This window comes from Anarhichas minor, unplaced genomic scaffold, assembly GCF_050575085.1.
Source record: "Anarhichas minor isolate MPS153535 unplaced genomic scaffold, ASM5057508v1 ptg000012l, whole genome shotgun sequence".
In the NCBI taxonomy this organism is placed as follows: domain Eukaryota; kingdom Metazoa; phylum Chordata; class Actinopteri; order Perciformes; family Anarhichadidae; genus Anarhichas; species Anarhichas minor.
The window spans coordinates 1,012,044-1,030,320 of NW_027466458.1; the positions used below are offsets into that span (position 1 = coordinate 1,012,044).

General features: G+C 44.3%; 1 protein-coding gene across 3 annotated transcripts in view; it reads left to right on the forward strand.

Moving 5' to 3' along the window:
- ptprdb (protein tyrosine phosphatase receptor type Db) overlaps positions 1–18,277 on the forward strand; it is a 66,849-nt gene that overhangs the window by 36,284 nt on the left and 12,288 nt on the right. For 2 of the 3 annotated variants that reach the window (XM_076090080.1, XM_076090079.1), the window contains 14 exons: positions 57–644; positions 1,025–1,119; positions 1,636–1,892; positions 3,610–3,703; positions 4,331–4,555; positions 4,651–4,811; positions 6,125–6,136; positions 6,835–6,947; positions 7,070–7,111; positions 7,650–7,747; positions 9,629–9,752; positions 12,272–12,447; positions 16,757–16,876; positions 17,635–17,789. In XM_076090080.1, coding sequence (XP_075946195.1) covers positions 57–644; positions 1,025–1,119; positions 1,636–1,892; positions 3,610–3,703; positions 4,331–4,555; positions 4,651–4,811; positions 6,125–6,136; positions 6,835–6,947; positions 7,070–7,111; positions 7,650–7,747; positions 9,629–9,752; positions 12,272–12,447; positions 16,757–16,876; positions 17,635–17,789 — 2,260 coding nt within the window. The remainder of the gene's footprint in view (positions 1–56; positions 645–1,024; positions 1,120–1,635; positions 1,893–3,609; positions 3,704–4,330; positions 4,556–4,650; positions 4,812–6,124; positions 6,137–6,834; positions 6,948–7,069; positions 7,112–7,649; positions 7,748–9,628; positions 9,753–12,271; positions 12,448–16,756; positions 16,877–17,634; positions 17,790–18,277) is intronic. The other variant, XM_076090081.1, reaches the window with a different exon arrangement.

The window sequence follows — 18,277 nt, forward strand, 5'->3', positions numbered from 1 at the left end:
TCTTTTCATCAGTCCCTCTCTTTCTCCTCCTCCCTCCCTGTTTCCACTCTTTGTAGTGCCCGAGAAGCCCAAACTGACTGTGAGCGCCACCGATTCAGGTACGGCTCTGCTTCAGTGGTACCCGCCGCCCAACCCGCCCACCCCGCTCCTCGGGTACCGCCTCACCTTCGGACGCGTCGACGTCCTCCCCTTCACGGTGGTGGAGTTCCCTACCAAGGAGAACCGCTACACCGCCCAGGACGTCCACAAGGGAGCCAACTACGTGTTCAGGCTGTCCTCCCGTAACAAAATGGGCTACGGCGAGGAGGCCGTCAAGGAGCTGACCACTCCGGAGGATGCCCCAAGTGGATACCCAGAAAATATCATCTCGGAGGAGGCGTCTGCCACCTCCCTCCGGCTGGAGTGGAAATCGGTCCCGCTGATTGAGCAAAACGGGAAAATCACCAAGTACTCTGTCCTGTACAAGGATATAAACAGTCGAGGGAACGCCTCGGAGGTCGCGGTGCCCACTCCAGGGGCGAGTGTTTTGTTGGAGGGTCTGAGTGCCGATACTGTGTACGAAGTCAGGTTGTGCGCGTTCACAGCTGTTGGCCCCGGGCCGTTCAGCCCAAGTGTCCAGTTTAGGACGCAGCGGCTAGACCAAGGTAGGATTCACTTTTCTATCAACCCATCTGCACTGCTCCGGACGCACCACGCACTACCTAACAGCACATTTGTGCATACACAAGTCCCACTTACACACACACACACTCAGACACACACAACATCTGGTGACAACATCCTAAGTGTCCTTTTTCGTTGTCTTGTCACTGTAGTCTTAGACCCAACGTCCTTTTCCCAAAGCAAGGTAAGAGTCTTGGGTCATGGGCGAGTATCGCTGTGTGTTGATCAGAGCAGGTAGCTAGCTTGAGACTGGCACTAGGGAGTGATACGCAGGTAAGGCCATTACTTTTGGTTCAGTAGAGAGATTAAACGAGACTGGAATAGTGTTCATTTCTTTTCTTTTTCTTTTCTGTACCTTTAGTTTTTGCCACCAACTTCAGAGTAAAAGCTGCCATGAAGAACTCTGTTCTGCTGTCCTGGGAGATACGAGACAAGAACCCTGCCCAGCCGTTCACCGTGAGTACATTAGCATTTTATTATATTTAAATGTGAGTAAATAAAAAACAGAAATCAAATATTTCAGGTCTCAAAATGTGTAAAAAACAAATAAAGACGGGGTGTAAAGGATAGTGGGGGGGAAAAGGGAGAATGAAATGATCTGCTCTGCAACAACTCTCTGTAGATTCAACATAATGTATTCTAATATTTTCAAGCATTTGTTTCCTATTTCTTTTTTTTTTATGATAAAATGTAACACTTCCTGATGATTGATAAAAAAGTCTTGCAGGAACATACTGTAATGCACGTGGAACTGCTGGAAGGCTGTTACTGTCAAATAAATAGAGGTGTTTAGGCAAACAGGCAAAAACATTGAGACTTTGTGCTAAAGTATAATAATATATACCAACAAAACATCTTTTTGCCGGTGTAAATCAAGGCACTGGGAACTATTTGAGAACTTACAATACATGCTGCATTGTGTGTCTTACTCTATGTCGTGTATTCAAACTATGTGGCCCATCCCGTGTCCAGATCCTGTATGGAAAGAGCCAGTCCGTGGAGGTGGATGGGAAGCAGACTCAGAAGCTGATCACCGGCTTGGAGCCGGACACGCAGTATTCCTTCCTGCTCACCAACCGGGCCAACAGCGCCGGGGGTCTGCAGCACCGCGTCACCGCCACCACCGCCCCGGACATCCTGAAGACCAAACCCACGGTGGTGGGGAAGACCAACGCAGACGGCATGGTGACCGTGCAGCTGCCGACCGTGCAGACCACGGCCAAAGTCAGGTAGTGATGATGAATGAGAGTGAAGAGGGAGGAATTAGGTTTCATTTCATGACTAGATGGGAGTATCTTTGATAGTGACCCGTGCAGAATATGCTCCAATTTCACATCGTCGTCCTCCCTCAGCTGCTACGTTTCATTTATTGGTCCATCGGGAGGGATTTCATTTGAGTTGGCAGCAAAGCAGGTCTGAGAACAGGCCGAGTGGAGGCACAAAGCTGATAATCTCATCTGCCTTTTTCATAACCAAGAACAAATATACAGTACATAGCAAGTGGGAGCTGCCCCTCAGCCTGAAAGCACAACCTGAGCCGGTCCACTGCTACTCACATGTTCTCTCAGCCAAAGTATTTTGGGGGTCTTTAGAGTCCCGAACAGGATTTTGCTCTTTCAGGATCTTGCCCTGCAAGAGTCTTTCCCATTTTCAGGGCCCCGATCCAAGATACAGTAGTAGCACAAACTGCAATGAGCCGGATATTAAAAAATAATAAAACACACCGTAAGCAATGTTTTAATGTGATTAGCTTTTAGAGAGTTTCCCATTGATCAACTCATCTCCCTCCTCTCTAAAAATAGAATTGCCAGATTGATGCTCACATTATCTCATCTCGCTCGCTATTCCATCTTTAGAACTGTAACAAATTCTGTCTGTCTCACGTTTGACATAGAAAAGCTACTTTCTGCATAGCACCGTACGTGAGCAAGTGCAAGCACGGAGCGGAGCGCTGGAGTGAGTCATCTATTGAGAACACATGGATGATTTTGGAGTCAGTGCCCTGTGATCGCTTGGCGGGTGCTTATGGTCTGACTGTCTCTGCAAAGAAATTCCACTCCTCCAGTGGTATTATTGTTTTTGTCTCACGCGAGGCTTCAGACGGTGCCCTCTGTTCCAAAAACAACCACACTGTTTGGATTTAGCGTGCGGTGTCACAGCTGCTGCTGCAATATACAGAATTAATGACACAATACGCTGTAGTTCTTTACAGCAGAACGAGAAATAGTTTGACATTTAAGGAAATATCTTTACTCACTTTCTTGCTGAGAGTTAGATGATGTGTGCAGTAAATGTGAAGCCTAGATAAGATAAGATCAGATGAACCTTCATTGATCCCCAGAGGAGAAACTCAGACAACAATAGTAGCTACAGATAAATAGAGAAGTAAGAGAAAGAAGTAATAAGATGTTTATAAAACTAAAAAAAGAATAGAATAAAAAATATATATATACTGTATATATAAAACGTTAAAGTAAATATGAAGCTACCACCAACAGCTGCTTAGCTTAGCTTAGCACTTGAAACACTTAGCCTGGCTCCGTGTGAAGGGTAACAAAATGCACAAGCACCTCTTCAGCTCAATAATTAAAACAACTGAACTAAACTAGCTGAGCGAAAGAGATACAACTTGTATATTAGTGAGACGATTTTGCTACCTTCTGACAGAGCCTGGCTAGCTGTTTCCCCCTTTATGCTAGGCTAAGCTAACTGGGTGCTGGCTGTCGCTTCAGATTCATCATACCCGCATGAGTGGTATTCATCTTCTTATCTAATGACTCTCAAAGAAGAAGGATAAGTACATTTCCCAAAATGTCGAAATATTCCTTTAAATGTCAGAGCACTGGTGTTTCTCCAGGGACGGAAATGATTTTGTCTTTTTTTTTTTAAATGTCGTCTTTATTATGTATTTCCTTAAACCTGAACCCAGTGCATGGTGTGTTTCAGGGGTTACTATGTGGTGGTGGTGCCACTGAAGAAGCAGAGAGGAGGGAAGTTCCAGAATCCCTGGGAGGAGCCCGACCAGATGAACCTGGATGAGGTGAGACAATATGGCCATGATAAAGAGCTTGCTAGAAGGTAAAACTAATGTTGAGGGGCAATTATGATGATTGCGATTTTGATATTGTTCGCCTCTGTGTGTTTGATGTTGTTGGCCAGATATGGACTGGCCATTACCGTTCATCTTTTTTTTTGTACTTCAACTCTTGTGCTTTTGTTTGCAAACTCAAAATCGCCCCTTGAAGGGACAATTCGAGTGTTTTGAATTGAATTTTCAAGTCACACAAACAAAGAATAGCGCCGAGCAGGGCTCTGTTGTCAGAGTATTTGCGTCTCATTATGCCGTCCGCGGCCTGTTCAAGCCAAACAATGCCTTCACATAACATTTCCCATCTAATTCCACTTCCTGCCTTTTTTCTATACAGACTTCATCCCCTCATTACGCTGTTTCCGAAAGCATATCCATGTGTGCGAGATTAGTTTCAATAGAGTTTCCATGGTGCCCGCCGTCTCAATGGATGAATGCGGTAGCAATTCAGTTGATGATGAAGACATTCATGCTTAGTCGATAATGCTTTGTTCAGCCCCATTGTTCTTTCACTGATTCGTTTTTTTTGTGTGTGAGGTAAAATTGCCAAAACAGTTAATCCCTGTCCGTTCTTTTTAGCTGCTGAAAGAGATCAACAGGACCAGCGTCAGTCGCGCCCTTCGCATCCGCAGACAGGCCGGCCAATCAGATCCGAGGGCCTACGTCACCGCTCACTTCAAGACCCTCCCCCTGGAGTTCACGCTGGGTGATGGGCGAAACTACGGCGACTTCCGCAACCGTCCGCTGCAGAACGGACAGGAGTATGTTTTCTTTGTGCTTGCGCTGTTGGACCTCTCTGAGAACGTGAGTAAAAAAAAAAAAACTCAAACACACAGTTTTTTACCATTTCAGTGCAGTTTTTGTCTAAATGTATAACAAAAAAACGTGTCTCGCTCCAGACCATGTACGCCACCAGCCCTTATTCTGATCCCGTGACCTCATCGGATGTGGATCCTCAGCCAATCGTCGACGAGGAAGAGGGTCTGTTGTGGGTGGTGGGGCCTGTGCTGGCTGTCATCTTCATCGTCTGCATCGTCATCGCCATCCTCCTGTTCAAGAGGTAAGGACGGCATGATGGAGCCAGGAAGATGAAAAAGGGTTTAATAAAGAGTTGGGATTAGTGAGAGAAGGAGTGAGGAAATCAAAAAGAGACGGGGAGAAGGATTAAGAGTTTTGATGAATACGAGAAAAATTTAGGTCTTCGCAGAAGAGCAACAGATACTCTCCAGGGATTAACTGATTTTCATTTCCATTTTGGCTTGTTGCTCCTCAGTATATTTCATGTTTGTATTTAATAATTTAACCTTTTTGCTGTTCTATCACAGGCAGCAGCAATTGCCTTTGACAGAGCAAAGTTATAAAATAAATAATGTAAACCGTCTCTGAAAGGTTTTGGAACTACGGTGCCCATAATGCTTTGGGATATGTAAACAGGAAGTATAATGTTTCCATGGACTAATTGGAATCTGAGTTAATGACATCATCGGTAAAGTGTAATTCACACTGAATCTAACAAATGTATCGTGTGATCAGATTTGAGTTGTGACTCTGAGAAGGGGTATGAATTATAACGCAGATTGAAGTGAATAAAGCCTCTTAACCTCACGCAGTACCTTTCCCTCACGTGACGCCTGAACGAAGCCCAGCTGGTTCGTTATGTGGCTCCGTTATTTATGCAACATACAGGACTAGCGTTAAGGTGTAGTTATTGCGACACGCCGCGCTGCTGCAGGCGACACAATTAACTTCCCAATCTGTTTGCTTACTAATCATCTGAGTTTAGCTCACAGGTGCTCACATGTTCTCGCAGAAACTTAACTGTGTGTCTTCTGTAATCTGCTCTTAAAAATCTGTATAGCTGGCCGTCATCATAACGGATAGTGGAAGATAACATTATCACTCATTGGCATTATTTATGATAGTCATCTGCTGGCTAGAGCTTTGTTAATGCAAATGCAATAAATTACTGTGACTGATGCGGCAGTGCAGAATTATTAACCTTGATGGTAATAATCTAAAGTTCTTGAGCCCCGGAGTGTAAACAGTGGTGATCCACAGCCAATAATGTCTCACTTAGCAACATATTTGCAGTATGTTATTATATCGTAGTTGTCGCAGTAAGAGGCTGTGTTGTGACATAATGTGTTTGCAGAATCATTTCGCTTTACATTAGCTTTGTATCTCCGTCTATAGGAGGTGCTTTTCAACTTATCTAACATTTTAATAAGAAAGTGATTCATGTCAATGAGAGGGGTAGAGCGCAGAGTTCAACGTTGCTCTACTCCCCGGTGTTTTTTTTTCTCTCGAATGGTCACTAATGTTATTCATCCTTGTCTGTCCTTTCATCTGCTCTTCTCTCCTGTCTGGATCCAGCAAACCCGACAGGTAAACAAACACTACCTATTACCATTTCCTCTGTCCTGCAGGGTATTCTCCGTTTGAAAAGCCTCTGCAAATAATGCTTTTGATAATAGATCCCAGTAGAGTCAGGATTAACTTGATGTTTTTTTTATTTTTTTGATGATTGTATAGTAAGCTGCAGTGCACTGGGTAAAGACATAAGGCATAAAAGCATGCAGAGTAGGGAACAATGACAACCGCACTGCATGAGTTCACGTCTCCGATTTGAACTAAAAGATAATGTAAAAGAAAAGACAGTGTGAGAATGTCATTTATATTTTCTTGGAAAAAAGCCGACTTCCACCTCCGTCTCAGACAATGTGCCGTCCATTTACATATAAAAAAGCTGCAACACTAAACCAGCTGTCAACCAAAGCTCTGGCACAATTTAAAACGGATATTTCCCAAGAATTACAGCTATCCCTGTAAATGTCCAAGGAGCAATTTCTATGCAGCTTTTCTCGGAAATTTATAACATTCACATCACTCTGGTCGATTTATTTGAAAACAAATCCTCGCCCCCCCCCCCCCCCCCCCCACAAAAATTGAGGTTCTGCGTAAGATTACAAATCCCACATTTTCCCAGATTCAGCTGTTTTGTTTTTTTTGTCATGCAATAAAAGGTTTCAGTTCATCGGGGTTGAGGTGCATGTTAAACGCTGCGCGTTGATCTGTGATTCCAGGAAAAGGGCCGAGGCTGAGGGCAGGAAGGGCAGTTTCCCCTGCAGCAAAGCCATGTCGTCCCACCATCCCACTGATCCCGTGGAGCTACGCCGAATCAACTTCCAGACTCCAGGTAAAGCGGCTGCGCCGTCGTGCACGCGGACACAAATACCTCGTGTAGTTTGATGTGCGTTTTTTTCTTGAAGTATTGGTTGTGTTTATTAGATTAACCGTGGTGTCGTTTCCCCTTTTCAGCCTACCGCGTATCAGTGTACCGCGGCTACCGCCGTTTGTCAAGTTAGTTGGTCTTAGTTCGCACATAGATCTTCTCAACTCTCTGCTGTTTTCTGTCTTACCGCATTCATTTTCTTGCCTTCTTTCTTTCTTTCCCTTTTTTTCCCCATTGTCATCGCTAACTAACCTTCCATCCCATCTAGGATGAAGCTGCTTGAATTGACAACATTTCATCAAAACGCCTCTGGAATACTTCTTTTACATTTTTAAATTTTTTTTAAATGTTATGCAAAATTTTTAACCACCTGTGTCACAGTCTTTTTTTGTCTTCACCAGCAGTGTGCATATACTCCGAGGACATATTATTGTGCCTCAGTAACTTTCAGAGCACGCACATTGTTCTTTCTGTCTGCCAAGGCAGAAAATGGTCACTTAACAAAAAAAAAAACCCAACCCATTTGCTTCCTGCGCTGACTGTGGACAGAGCACTAAACAAACACCACCTCAGAGAATCCTCACTTTTAACATTTTCCTCCAAAAAAAAAAAAAAAGTTGTAAATGTATCCAAATGGCCTCTTTCTTCTATTTCTGTGCTCGGCAGGCATGACGAGTCACCCGCCCGTCCCCATCTCTGAGCTAGCAGATCACACCGAGCGCCTCAAGGCGAACGACAATCTCAAGTTCTCTCAAGAGTACGAGGTAGGAATGCTGATTATCTGCCCCTGGAAGTCTTTTAACTTGGGAAATTCATCTGGTTTGGATGCAGTCGCACATATATTTGTCGTTGACTCGTCATGTTTTGGTTTTTTTTAGGCTCAATTTCAACGACGAGCGCCGTAGATTGAGCCTCGCGTATTCTCCGAGTTGCATTTTGATTCGTCTTCATAGAACGATACAAGATAAAGCACACTTTCCTCTCTCTGCTGTCTTGTCGTTATCTACACAAATACAAAGGGGGGAAATTGAAATTGCAAGCTCAAAGTGAGTTTGCTTACAGCCAGATGGTTATCGAGCCCCGTATTTTCTACGCTTTGGCGGAGAAAGAGGAGCAACGTCGATAGAAATAAAGAGTCGGCGTCGGAGAGAAGACTCGTCCAAGAGATACAGGAAGCAAGTGTTCTCTTAAAAAAATAAAAGAGAGAGAGAGAGAGAGAGTTTTTGATTAGTTCCCTTCAACTTGCAGCACAGTTAATTTGGAACAAAAAAGGCTTGTACTTGGAGATAACAAAGTGCCTGAACTCGGTGTGCTGAACTGTGGCACGGAATAAGAGAGAGAAAAAACGCATCAGTAGGAATAATTCCCAACATGCTGCCTGTTTAACAAATAGCACTAGCATTACACTGAGATCCACAGAGAGCCATTAAAAGGGGTAAAACATGTTTTTCTTTTCCTCACAAAAAAAAAAAATCAGTTTAGACCCGACGGGCCTTTGGGTGAAGAATCAGACATAAGGCTCTAATTGGCGAGCACGAGAGAGAGATAAATCGCGTGTGACAGAGATACATATATAGAGGAAGACAAGGGCACATTATGCAAAGAGTAGAAAAGCAGAGCGAGTCTGTGTTTTAGGGAGAAAAAGCGTCGGGAGAGCGGATAAAGCAGGGTGGAAAGAGACAGTGAGGGAGAAGCTGTGTGTAATTGTGGTGTCAGTTGGAACCTCTCCGTTGAGCCCCGCATTCTCTCTGCATGACTGTGTGCTTTGTTCGGTGCCGAAACCCTTAACGACGAGGGAACGAGAGAGATGGATGGAGGAGGGATTGATGGAGGGAGAGAGAGAGAGAGAGAGGCCAGAAATGATTGCGGCGTAATAATCAGACACACATGATGTTGGGCAGCGTGCGGGGGGAAAGCAGTCTCCAACACACACACACATGCATGCACGCACTCAAACCGGCCCGTTTTTTTTTTCCCTCCCCAACCACACCATAATTTTGTGTCGTAAAATATTCACAATTGCTAAATTGCTCTGGCTCTCTCCTCTTCGTCCCTCTCCATTGACAGCCCCATAATGACCTCATGTCTGCCTCTCCCCAGCTAAAGGCGATGGTTACTGTAATTACCCTCCAGGAACTTAATGTGTTGGTCTAACTCAACCATCTTTTCTCTCCCAGAGGAATTTATTGTGCTTTTTATCCCCTTTCTCTGGTAGCTAGTTTTTTTTTTTGTTGAAAGCGGAAAGTCCCTACATCGCTGTTGTTTCTTGAAACGGGATATCGTATTTGCCGACATTCCTCTCCAAGTTCAATAATACCTTGTTAATTTTCAATTTGTCCTTGGTTTGTAATGGTGTGGTTTCGCTCCAGCCACACTGGGCAATTGCTTGCGAGCTCAAATTCATGGAATTGTCCAGTTCTGGCTTTTCTGAATGCCATTTTCTGCATTTTGTGGCCGATTTATAAGGAATAACAAGGCCCCTGCCAGCACTTCATTTTAAGTGGTAATGCTTACTGTATAGCGTATGCATGATACTATTGGAGAGTTAGATCATACATACAGGAGTTTGAAAGTGCTACTTTCTGCTGGCGTTTTCTCTTTTCGTCTTTGACCTTGTCTTTGACCTTGTCTTTTGCATCTTGCAGTCCATCGACCCCGGTCAGCAGTTCACATGGGAGAACTCCAACTTGGAGGTCAACAAACCAAAGAACCGCTATGCTAACGTCATTGCCTATGATCACTCCAGGGTCATACTCTCCGGTATTGAGGGTAAGACACGCTGCCAGTGTGTGTGTGCGTGTGTGTGTGTCAGAGCTCTTGTACTTCTATCTTTGTGAGGACTCACTTGAGCGTGGGACATTTTTAGGAAGTGATGGCATTTTAGTCACTTCTTTCAAGGCTGTTTGAGGTTTGTAACTTGGTTACAGGGTAAATGTTAGGCTAAGGGTTTAGATTGGGCATTTAGTTGTGATGGTTGAAGGTGCAATGTGTCAAACTTAGCCAACTGCCCCAAAGAAATAGGGGGACGCATTTCTGCATACAACTGCATATTCTACCTTCCTACAGGTGTAGAGATAGAGGATCGCTCGGGGCTGGTAGGCTTCCTGCCTGCCGTACGTCAACACATGAACACAAGCTCTCGTGAGAGTTTTACACAAGACGGAACCTTTCTAGCAAAGAACTACATTTTGAATGAAAGTGAAAGATAATTGGTCGTTCCATTGCAACATCAGCACGCAGCAGTCGAGCTACGCCTCAGAAAAACATCCGCCCAGAAAGTGCCGTGGAAGAGTTAAACAAAATGATTGCAAATCTTATCAAAATAGTCTGTATTGAATAATGAAAAAAGTTTTTATTTATTCACATTTTGCCTTCACAGAGGAGCGTAACTTGAGCAATGGACATTAATAGAAGTTAGAAAATTCCATCACTCTTGGGATTTTAAGAACAAGGTTGTAAAACGAGGATGTGCATTATGTCAACACAGTGAGTCATCCCAGGTATAGAAGTACAGTTCATCTGTATGAATGTGTATGTCTTAGAGCTGCTATCCATGACACATGAGGTATACAATTTTGTATTAATAGCCTATTTACTGATATAGTTTCACGGTGTGCCCATTCTACTGGATTTGGTCTTTTTTAAACGGTCTAAAATTAGAGGAAAAAATATTCTCAGTCCTGTTCTCAGTGTGCTTTATGAAGCGCACACACCCACCTCAGCTGGGAAAGACCTGAGGCAGAGAAACTGGCAGCTCCAATGTGGAGAGAGGGAGTCAGTGGGAGGCCAAGCCCAAACAGATGAGCCTTATCTGGGCAGAGCATGTGTGAGCAGCCCTTCCACCCCCGCCTGTCCCGGAGCCCTGGCTGTCTGTCTTTCTTTCAGCTTAGAAAACACATATACTCTTGAGCATGTCCAAACACACAAGAGCGCACACACACACACTTTCTACTATAGATTTAAAACACATACCCAGGATGTGCACAAGCGCAGATATGCAATTTTGCTCCCAGTTGACTCCACACATGCTGCATGAACACACACTCTCTGCCAAGCCAGTGTAGCCAGCAAGTAACTGGAAGTGTGTGTGTGTGTGTGTGTGTGTCTGTTTTATCTGCACAGCGCTTCTGCTGTAGTCCCTTGCAATAAAGTTGCAGCACATGAAAGCATTTAGCCAAGCTGTCTTTTAAAGACTGAGGTTGATAAACATATGTTAGAAGCTCTTCTTACCGTCTGTCCCCATCCCATTTGAAATAAGTTGTACAAACACCCCGTTGTCCTCTGTCATTTAAATGTGTGTGTGTGTGTGTGCGCGATGGAGGCTTGGGGTTTTACAACTGCGTGGGGCTGAGATGTGCTAACATGAAGAAGGAGCTAGGAGAGAATCAGCTGCAGGAGCTTCTTCCTGTCAGGGATTCTTCTGTTTGCTCTTTGACTTCCATCTTTTCAAACGTAAACTGCCATCAGACGACTCAAAAGGAGTTTTGTGTCCCACTTCGGCATATTCGGGTCACGGCTGAATGCACGCGTGCACGCCCGTGTGTGTGTACTTTGGTGTTTTAGTGTGTGTGTGTGTTTGTGTGCGCGCATGTTTGAGCTGTGACTCAGTGATTTTTGGGATTATGGTATTAGGCCCCAGATGAGCAGGACTGATCCTAAATCAAATACACACAGATGGTCTCTCACGTCGCGCACACGCACACACACACACACACACACACGCGTACACACAATCCCCTCCAGGACAAGCAGTGTCAGCCGAGTTTTACACAGAGACGGGGCCCTGCAGTCATATTGCCATTCAAAGCGACACATCCAGAGTATACTCAGATTAGGCCCATGATCGTTTTAGCATGTATTATAAAACAAGACGGCTGAACAATCCAACACCAAAGGACGCTTGGCCCGGTGAAAACATTAATCCCCCCCCGCCATGACCTCAGATGATCTGCACCCTTTATTACTGCGACGGGAACCCTGCTTTCACGGCCGGAGACTTTGAATAATCCAAAATATATTATTTCACTGTGAATCAGAAAAAGAATCAGGGAAAAGGTCAGACACTGTTTCCATGCGATCAGTGCAGACACATTCGACCCTGATGTTATTCGTCATGCATGCAGTGGAGCGACACAAACGCATATTTCAGCATCAGTGGCATCTATATAACCCCTCTGTTTATTCTCCCCAACCTTCACCCATCACAATTCTATTCTCCTCCTCCTCCGTGCACACACCTCTTTCCGTTTATCCTCCGTAACTTCCACTTCATTTACCTCATCATGCAGGTGTCCCAGGCAGTGACTACATCAACGCCAACTATGTCGATGGCTACCGCCGTCAGAATGCCTATATCGCCACTCAGGGATCCCTCCCTGAGACTTTCGGGGAGTTCTGGAGGATGGTCTGGGAGCAGCACACGGCTAACATTATCATGATGACCAAGCTGGAAGAGAAGTCACGGGTAAGGATGGAATGACGTGGGAGAAAGCGACAGCAAAGTAACGGGGTAGCTCAGCAAACACGATACTGGTGCCCTTAGAGAAGAGAAGGGAAAGGGGAGGATGGGATCAAATCGAATCAGGCAGAAGAGGAAGGAGCAGGAGAGGATAGGTCAAAGGGTCAAGTATTAGGTTGTCAGGATGCACATATTAAGTAGCATTTGTTTGGCTTGGATACGACAGCGGATGGTAGGCTGTGCACTGAACACAGGCGATAGTGGAATAAATGTGGGAAGGGAGCATGAGTGTAGGATAGGACATGTCGTAAGGTAGGGTCAATAAATATAGAAAATAAAGCTATGGTATGCAGGATAAACTGGTTTGGCTAACCAACCTTAGAAGTACTGTAAACTACAATCTTTACATCCAACAGGTTATTGTACATATCTTGCATATCTCAATGATGCAAGTGGTCTGTGCCTTTGCACATTGACAAGCAGGTCGCTTAGCGAGGCCGCATGCTGTACATGCAGTGAATTATTTATTTGTTTTAACTGCGGCATTCTGCTTTTCAGATGATTGAGGAAATGTCAGAAGAACGGCAGCAACATGTAGTGTAAGAGTGCAACTGGACGCCCCACTGTCAGCGTAGGAAAGGGCAAAGGAGGCGTAGTGTAGAGTAGGACTGCATTTGATAAAGTAGGATTGGATTGGACTGTATACAAGGGAAGTGGGTACGAAAGGGTAAGATTATGGGGTTTAAAAGAACGGGATTGGGTGTGGAAGAGGGATGTCGGGTTGAGTGGTCAAGGACACGGCCATTTCTGAAGGGTAAATTAAAATAAAGCAACAGGAATAAAGTGACAGTTAGGTTAGAGTTGAATACGAGTAGAATAGGATTGGATGTGGTCGGTTTGACAGCAGTGAGGAGGTTACGAGACATTCAGGGCAGGATGTTCATTTCTTTAGGACAGGGGTCACTAATAGGCGGGGCGCGGTCCGGATTCTGACAAGTTTCCTGATTCGAGTGAGATGTACACACACGGGAGAGACGAGGAGAACGAAGAGTAGGAAAATAATTACGTGAGTCAGAGAAGGTATTTCACAAGATGTTCTCCAAAGAGAGAAAGGTGGTCAGTGAGACCAGAGAGACCAGAGAGACCAGAGTCTTTAACCAATAATGAACAGACTCTTATAGGTTAATTCTTCCCACGGGCAGTTTAAAACCAGTATGTCTCATATGTTCAGAGACCGTGATGATTATTAAATGCGGTAATATGAAGCGCCACTACGAGACAAAGCACAACTCTTTTGAGCAAACGTACCCACTCACATCTAAATGAAGACACAGAAAATAAAGCTAAGAGCCCAATATGATCAGAATCATAACACATCGGTTCACTGTCCAACAATGATGTTACCAGAGAGAATAGAGCTGAAACAAGTGCTTTAATTAATAACCACAGATAAAGTCCTGAACACTAATTTCTCTTGTTAGAAGATGAGAAAAATATATAATTATGGCTTTTTTGATTGACATCACTTCACACCTGAATCAACTGAATTTAAAGCTGCAGGGCAATTTAGTACTTTATTTTAAGATTCACATTTTTCAAAAGCTTTCTGTTTAATCAGTTATTCTTTAATCCAGCCATTATTTTACCTGAAATGAGAAGAACATTTATTTATGTATTTCTATGTATTATTTATAATCCATCCAGTTCAATTTGAAAACTGAGAATAATAATTGTTAAAATATAATTGATGTGTACTTTCTATATTTGATTTGACAGTTGTTGACTACACAGAGATGTTGTTACTACTACTAGGCTTCTTGAATATATATATATATATATATATATATATATATATATATATATGGCACTAAGTAGCGCAAGTTAGATATTATTGTAATGTTCCGGACCTTTGCCCGAGGAGATTTTCTCAATCTGGACCTTTTGGAATTTTAATTGAATATTCTTGCTTGAGGATGTTGGAAGGACAGTAGAGTCCAAGATGGACTTAACAAGGAGAGGACATGAGAGAAAGGACCAGGATGGACCACTACGTCATGTTGTGCGGAAATAGATTATTGAATCAACCAAAAGACAACTGACATCATTAAGGCGATCAAGCTGAAAGGGCTGTGTTTAAGTGAGAAGTTCAGAGTAGGATAGCACAAGGTGGCATGCAGTCGATCAGCATAGAGCTTGATACAGTAGACTGTGGGAGAGCAGAACGGTGAGCCAGTCCTGGGGGAATTGCATGTACAGCTAAATAGGGGGGTAGGTAATGAATTAGAAAATCATTTAGCCTCGAGGCATTCTGCTGTTGTTAACAGGATACGCGCTTGAGTAAAAATTCAATGTAATGAGAATGTCATGTTGGAATAAAAAATAACAAGAATGGCTCCAGGTATGAATCATGATTAAGTGCTAACCAATTATGTCCAGGGCCCTGTTCAGAGAATGATCCTTTCCTTTCATCTGTGCTTCTTCTCCTATTAACCTGTGTCCTGTGTTAAACCTCTGTTTGCTTTTCCGACTTTCTCCAACTGTCTCTGTTGTGTCTGTTTGACCCTCAGATGCCCTCTTATTTCTTCTCTAAGGCAAGACCTCTCTTTCTCTCCTTTGCTAATCCCCTTTTTAAAAGTGCAACCTCACCTCACATGGTTCTCTCCCTACCTTTTTCCCCCCCTCTATTTAATGCCCCCCCCCCCCCTTTCTGTGTAATCAACCAGTGCATTGAGTGAGAATGCAGGATTGTTTCCAACTCATCACAAGGCACTCGTAGTTTTATTGTAACCACCGCAGGTCAGACACAGTGCACATTAGCGTCTACAGTTTGCATGATCACGCCCGCAACTGTTTCTTTCTACTTTCCTGTCAAGTGGCTACGCAGGATGAAGCCATGAAAGAACGACTAGGACTGCAGAGGACCTAATTGTAAACTACAGGCTGTCACTGTCTCGTTAACGTGATGAATCTTCATTCCTGAAATGACTGCTAAGCTTTAAATGATCTAAATTCAATAAGTGATTACAACATTATGCTACAGTGAAGACAGTCAATTTGCTTAGCTGTTAATTATCAGCCCACTAACTTCATATCTGCTGTTTTGACGGAGTGGTGGGCTGCTTGTTGGAGGAAATGATTTAATCTCATTTAACACCTCTCAACATTACGCCATTATGTGTTTTACGCATTAACGACACAGATGATCACAGATGGTCCCACTGTGGGAATCTTGCCAGTATCTTTCCTTTTAGCACCAATCAAACTACGGTAAGAGCGGGTGCGCGGTTATGCGAGCCAATATGTCACTGGGTGATATGGCCTTCACACCGGGCATTTACTGCGATCCTCTTTAGTCCTTGGCAGGGGTCTAGCCCCCCTTTAGTGTCTCATGGTCTGGTGGGAAAACAACAGTTGAAATGCTGTAATTACAGCCTGAACGTCCCCGGCCAAAACGCATAATCCCCAGTCTGGAGCAGCGGAATGCAGAGCGAGCTGAGCTGAGCTCCCTGCTGTCTTTGATGTGAGGACTGGAGGGATCAGCACATAACGTTTGGTTTGGCCTGATTCTGCCAAGTGCACCCACCCCCACCCCCACCCCGTCCCTTTCCCCCTCCACTGGGATTTTTTTTTTTCCTCTCTCCTTTGGGGTCTCTGAGTTGAAGAAACTACAAATATGACCGCGTTATACAGGGGGGGATTCTAGGTGCTTCGGTGGTCAGGGCATGCTGGGATTTGGTGTGCGGGGGGGGGGGGGGGGGGGGGGGGGTGTAGTTTTGTAGGGATTTGTGAGGTTGGAATGTAGGGTGATGTACAGCATCAACTGTGCGAGGGCTGAACTTTGGGTATCACTTGGCTTTTTCCAGCTCTGCGGTGGATCTTCGTGAGAGCCCACCAATCTATATGGCAATTTCATGCCACACAGGTTTTTCTAGTATTTAAAGCGCAACTTATGCAGGATCACAACCCAGAAAGCAGATCTCTCTCTCTCTCTCTCTCTCTCTCTCTCTCTCTCTCTCTCTCTCTCTCTCTGTCACTCTTCACCCTACACACTCACTAAACCCGCTTTCACACGCCGGGTAGTTGCTATATATGCACATTTTTTCCAAACATTACTGTCTGAAGTTTGCAAAAATCTCTCTCAGTGATCTGCTTTAACACTCCCCTCCTCTCTTTTTTTTTTTTGTGCATCTGTACACGAGAACACGCACCCAAGTCAGCTCTCTCTTTCTCTCTTCTTTCACAAAAAGAAACGTGTACAGACATTATGCAAACTGCTCCGCATCCCTCACAGCTTCTTCCCCTCCCCCCCTCGTAGGTGAAGTGTGATCAGTACTGGCCAACGCGGGGCACAGAGACCTACGGCCTCATCCAGGTCACTCTGCTGGACACAGTGGAGCTGGCCACCTACTCTGTCAGGACCTTCGCTCTTTACAAGGTAACATGACATGTGTTCAGTGGAGTGTAATGGGGTCGCGTGCGTATTGATCTGTTCAAATATTTATGCGCACCAGTTTGTGTGTTTGTGCTCCATTCTGTGGCCATGTCACAGTTTGTACATGCAGTTGCCTGTGGTTGTGACCCAATAGAAAAATAGAAAATAACAGCAGCAACATATTTTCATACATTATTCTTCCAATGATATTTAAAGGGATTCATCATAACCATAGCAGCATATTTGTTCTTAGATTTTCTCAACTAAATTGGACCACCTGGTTCAGTAGTATATTACTTAATATATATCCTAGCAATTTATTGTTGGTTTAAAATTTTAAAGGATAGGTCTTTGACCACAAAAGCCACGATAAATTAACCCTAACAACAAGTATTGAACGTGTCGCCAAAGCCTGATATACCACCTTGCCGCTCACTAGGTCACTAAAAGTGTATTACTCCATGGCGGAACAATTTAGTCCTGATTCAACAATGTATTCCCGCAGTTTTAGGAAATGACTGAGCCTTATTGTTTTATTTGTGACCTGTTTTTAAAGATTTATATCTTCAGTAGGAATAAATGGGCCTAGAGCTTAGTGCCACAGACAGGGAAGGGAAATAGGAAAGTACTGGAAGACAGGCGAGCACGTTGTGGGGTTTTGTGCTTTCCATGGGACACTACATGTTTCCTGACAGTCAAATAAATAAGCAATAAGTAACACGGGCTTTATCTTTAACGCACTTGTCCGTCTGCTTGTCCAGAGCGGCTCCAATGAGAAGCGCGAGGTTCGTCACTTCCAGTTCACGGCCTGGCCGGACCACGGGGTGCCTGAACACCCCACTCCCTTCCTGGCCTTCCTACGCAGGGTCAAGGCCTGCAACCCTCCAGATGCCGGTCCCATGGTCGTCCATTGCAGGTGTGTGTGTGTGTGTGTTGTTTTTCTCCATTGGTTTACTTTTTAAAAGTTCTTGTAATTCACTGTGCTGAAATGATTCCTAAATTCACCAAGGAAAAAAAATCCAGGGGTCCCTGACCAAATAAAAAGTACTTTTGGTCCGTGTGTGTGTGTGTGTGTGTGTGTGTGTGTGTGTGTGTGTGTGCTTGCATGAAACGCTTATGTGTTATTTGGGGTTTTACTTGGCAACATCATTTTCAACAGCCCGGGAGTCTGTGAAAATCAAAATGAGTCCAAGAGCACTTGTATAAAATCATTCATAGGTCCTGGACTGATTGACCTGCCATTATGCAAACCCCAAACCGTCCTGACTGGCTTAGACGGCCACATTCCTCCCTTAACGACAGCCATCATCTCTAAAGGTGTTACAACAGAGGCTGACCCTCTTTTCCAGAATTAGCTTTCAGGGTCCATTGTTTGCCGTTCACGCTTACGTTACTGTACATCCG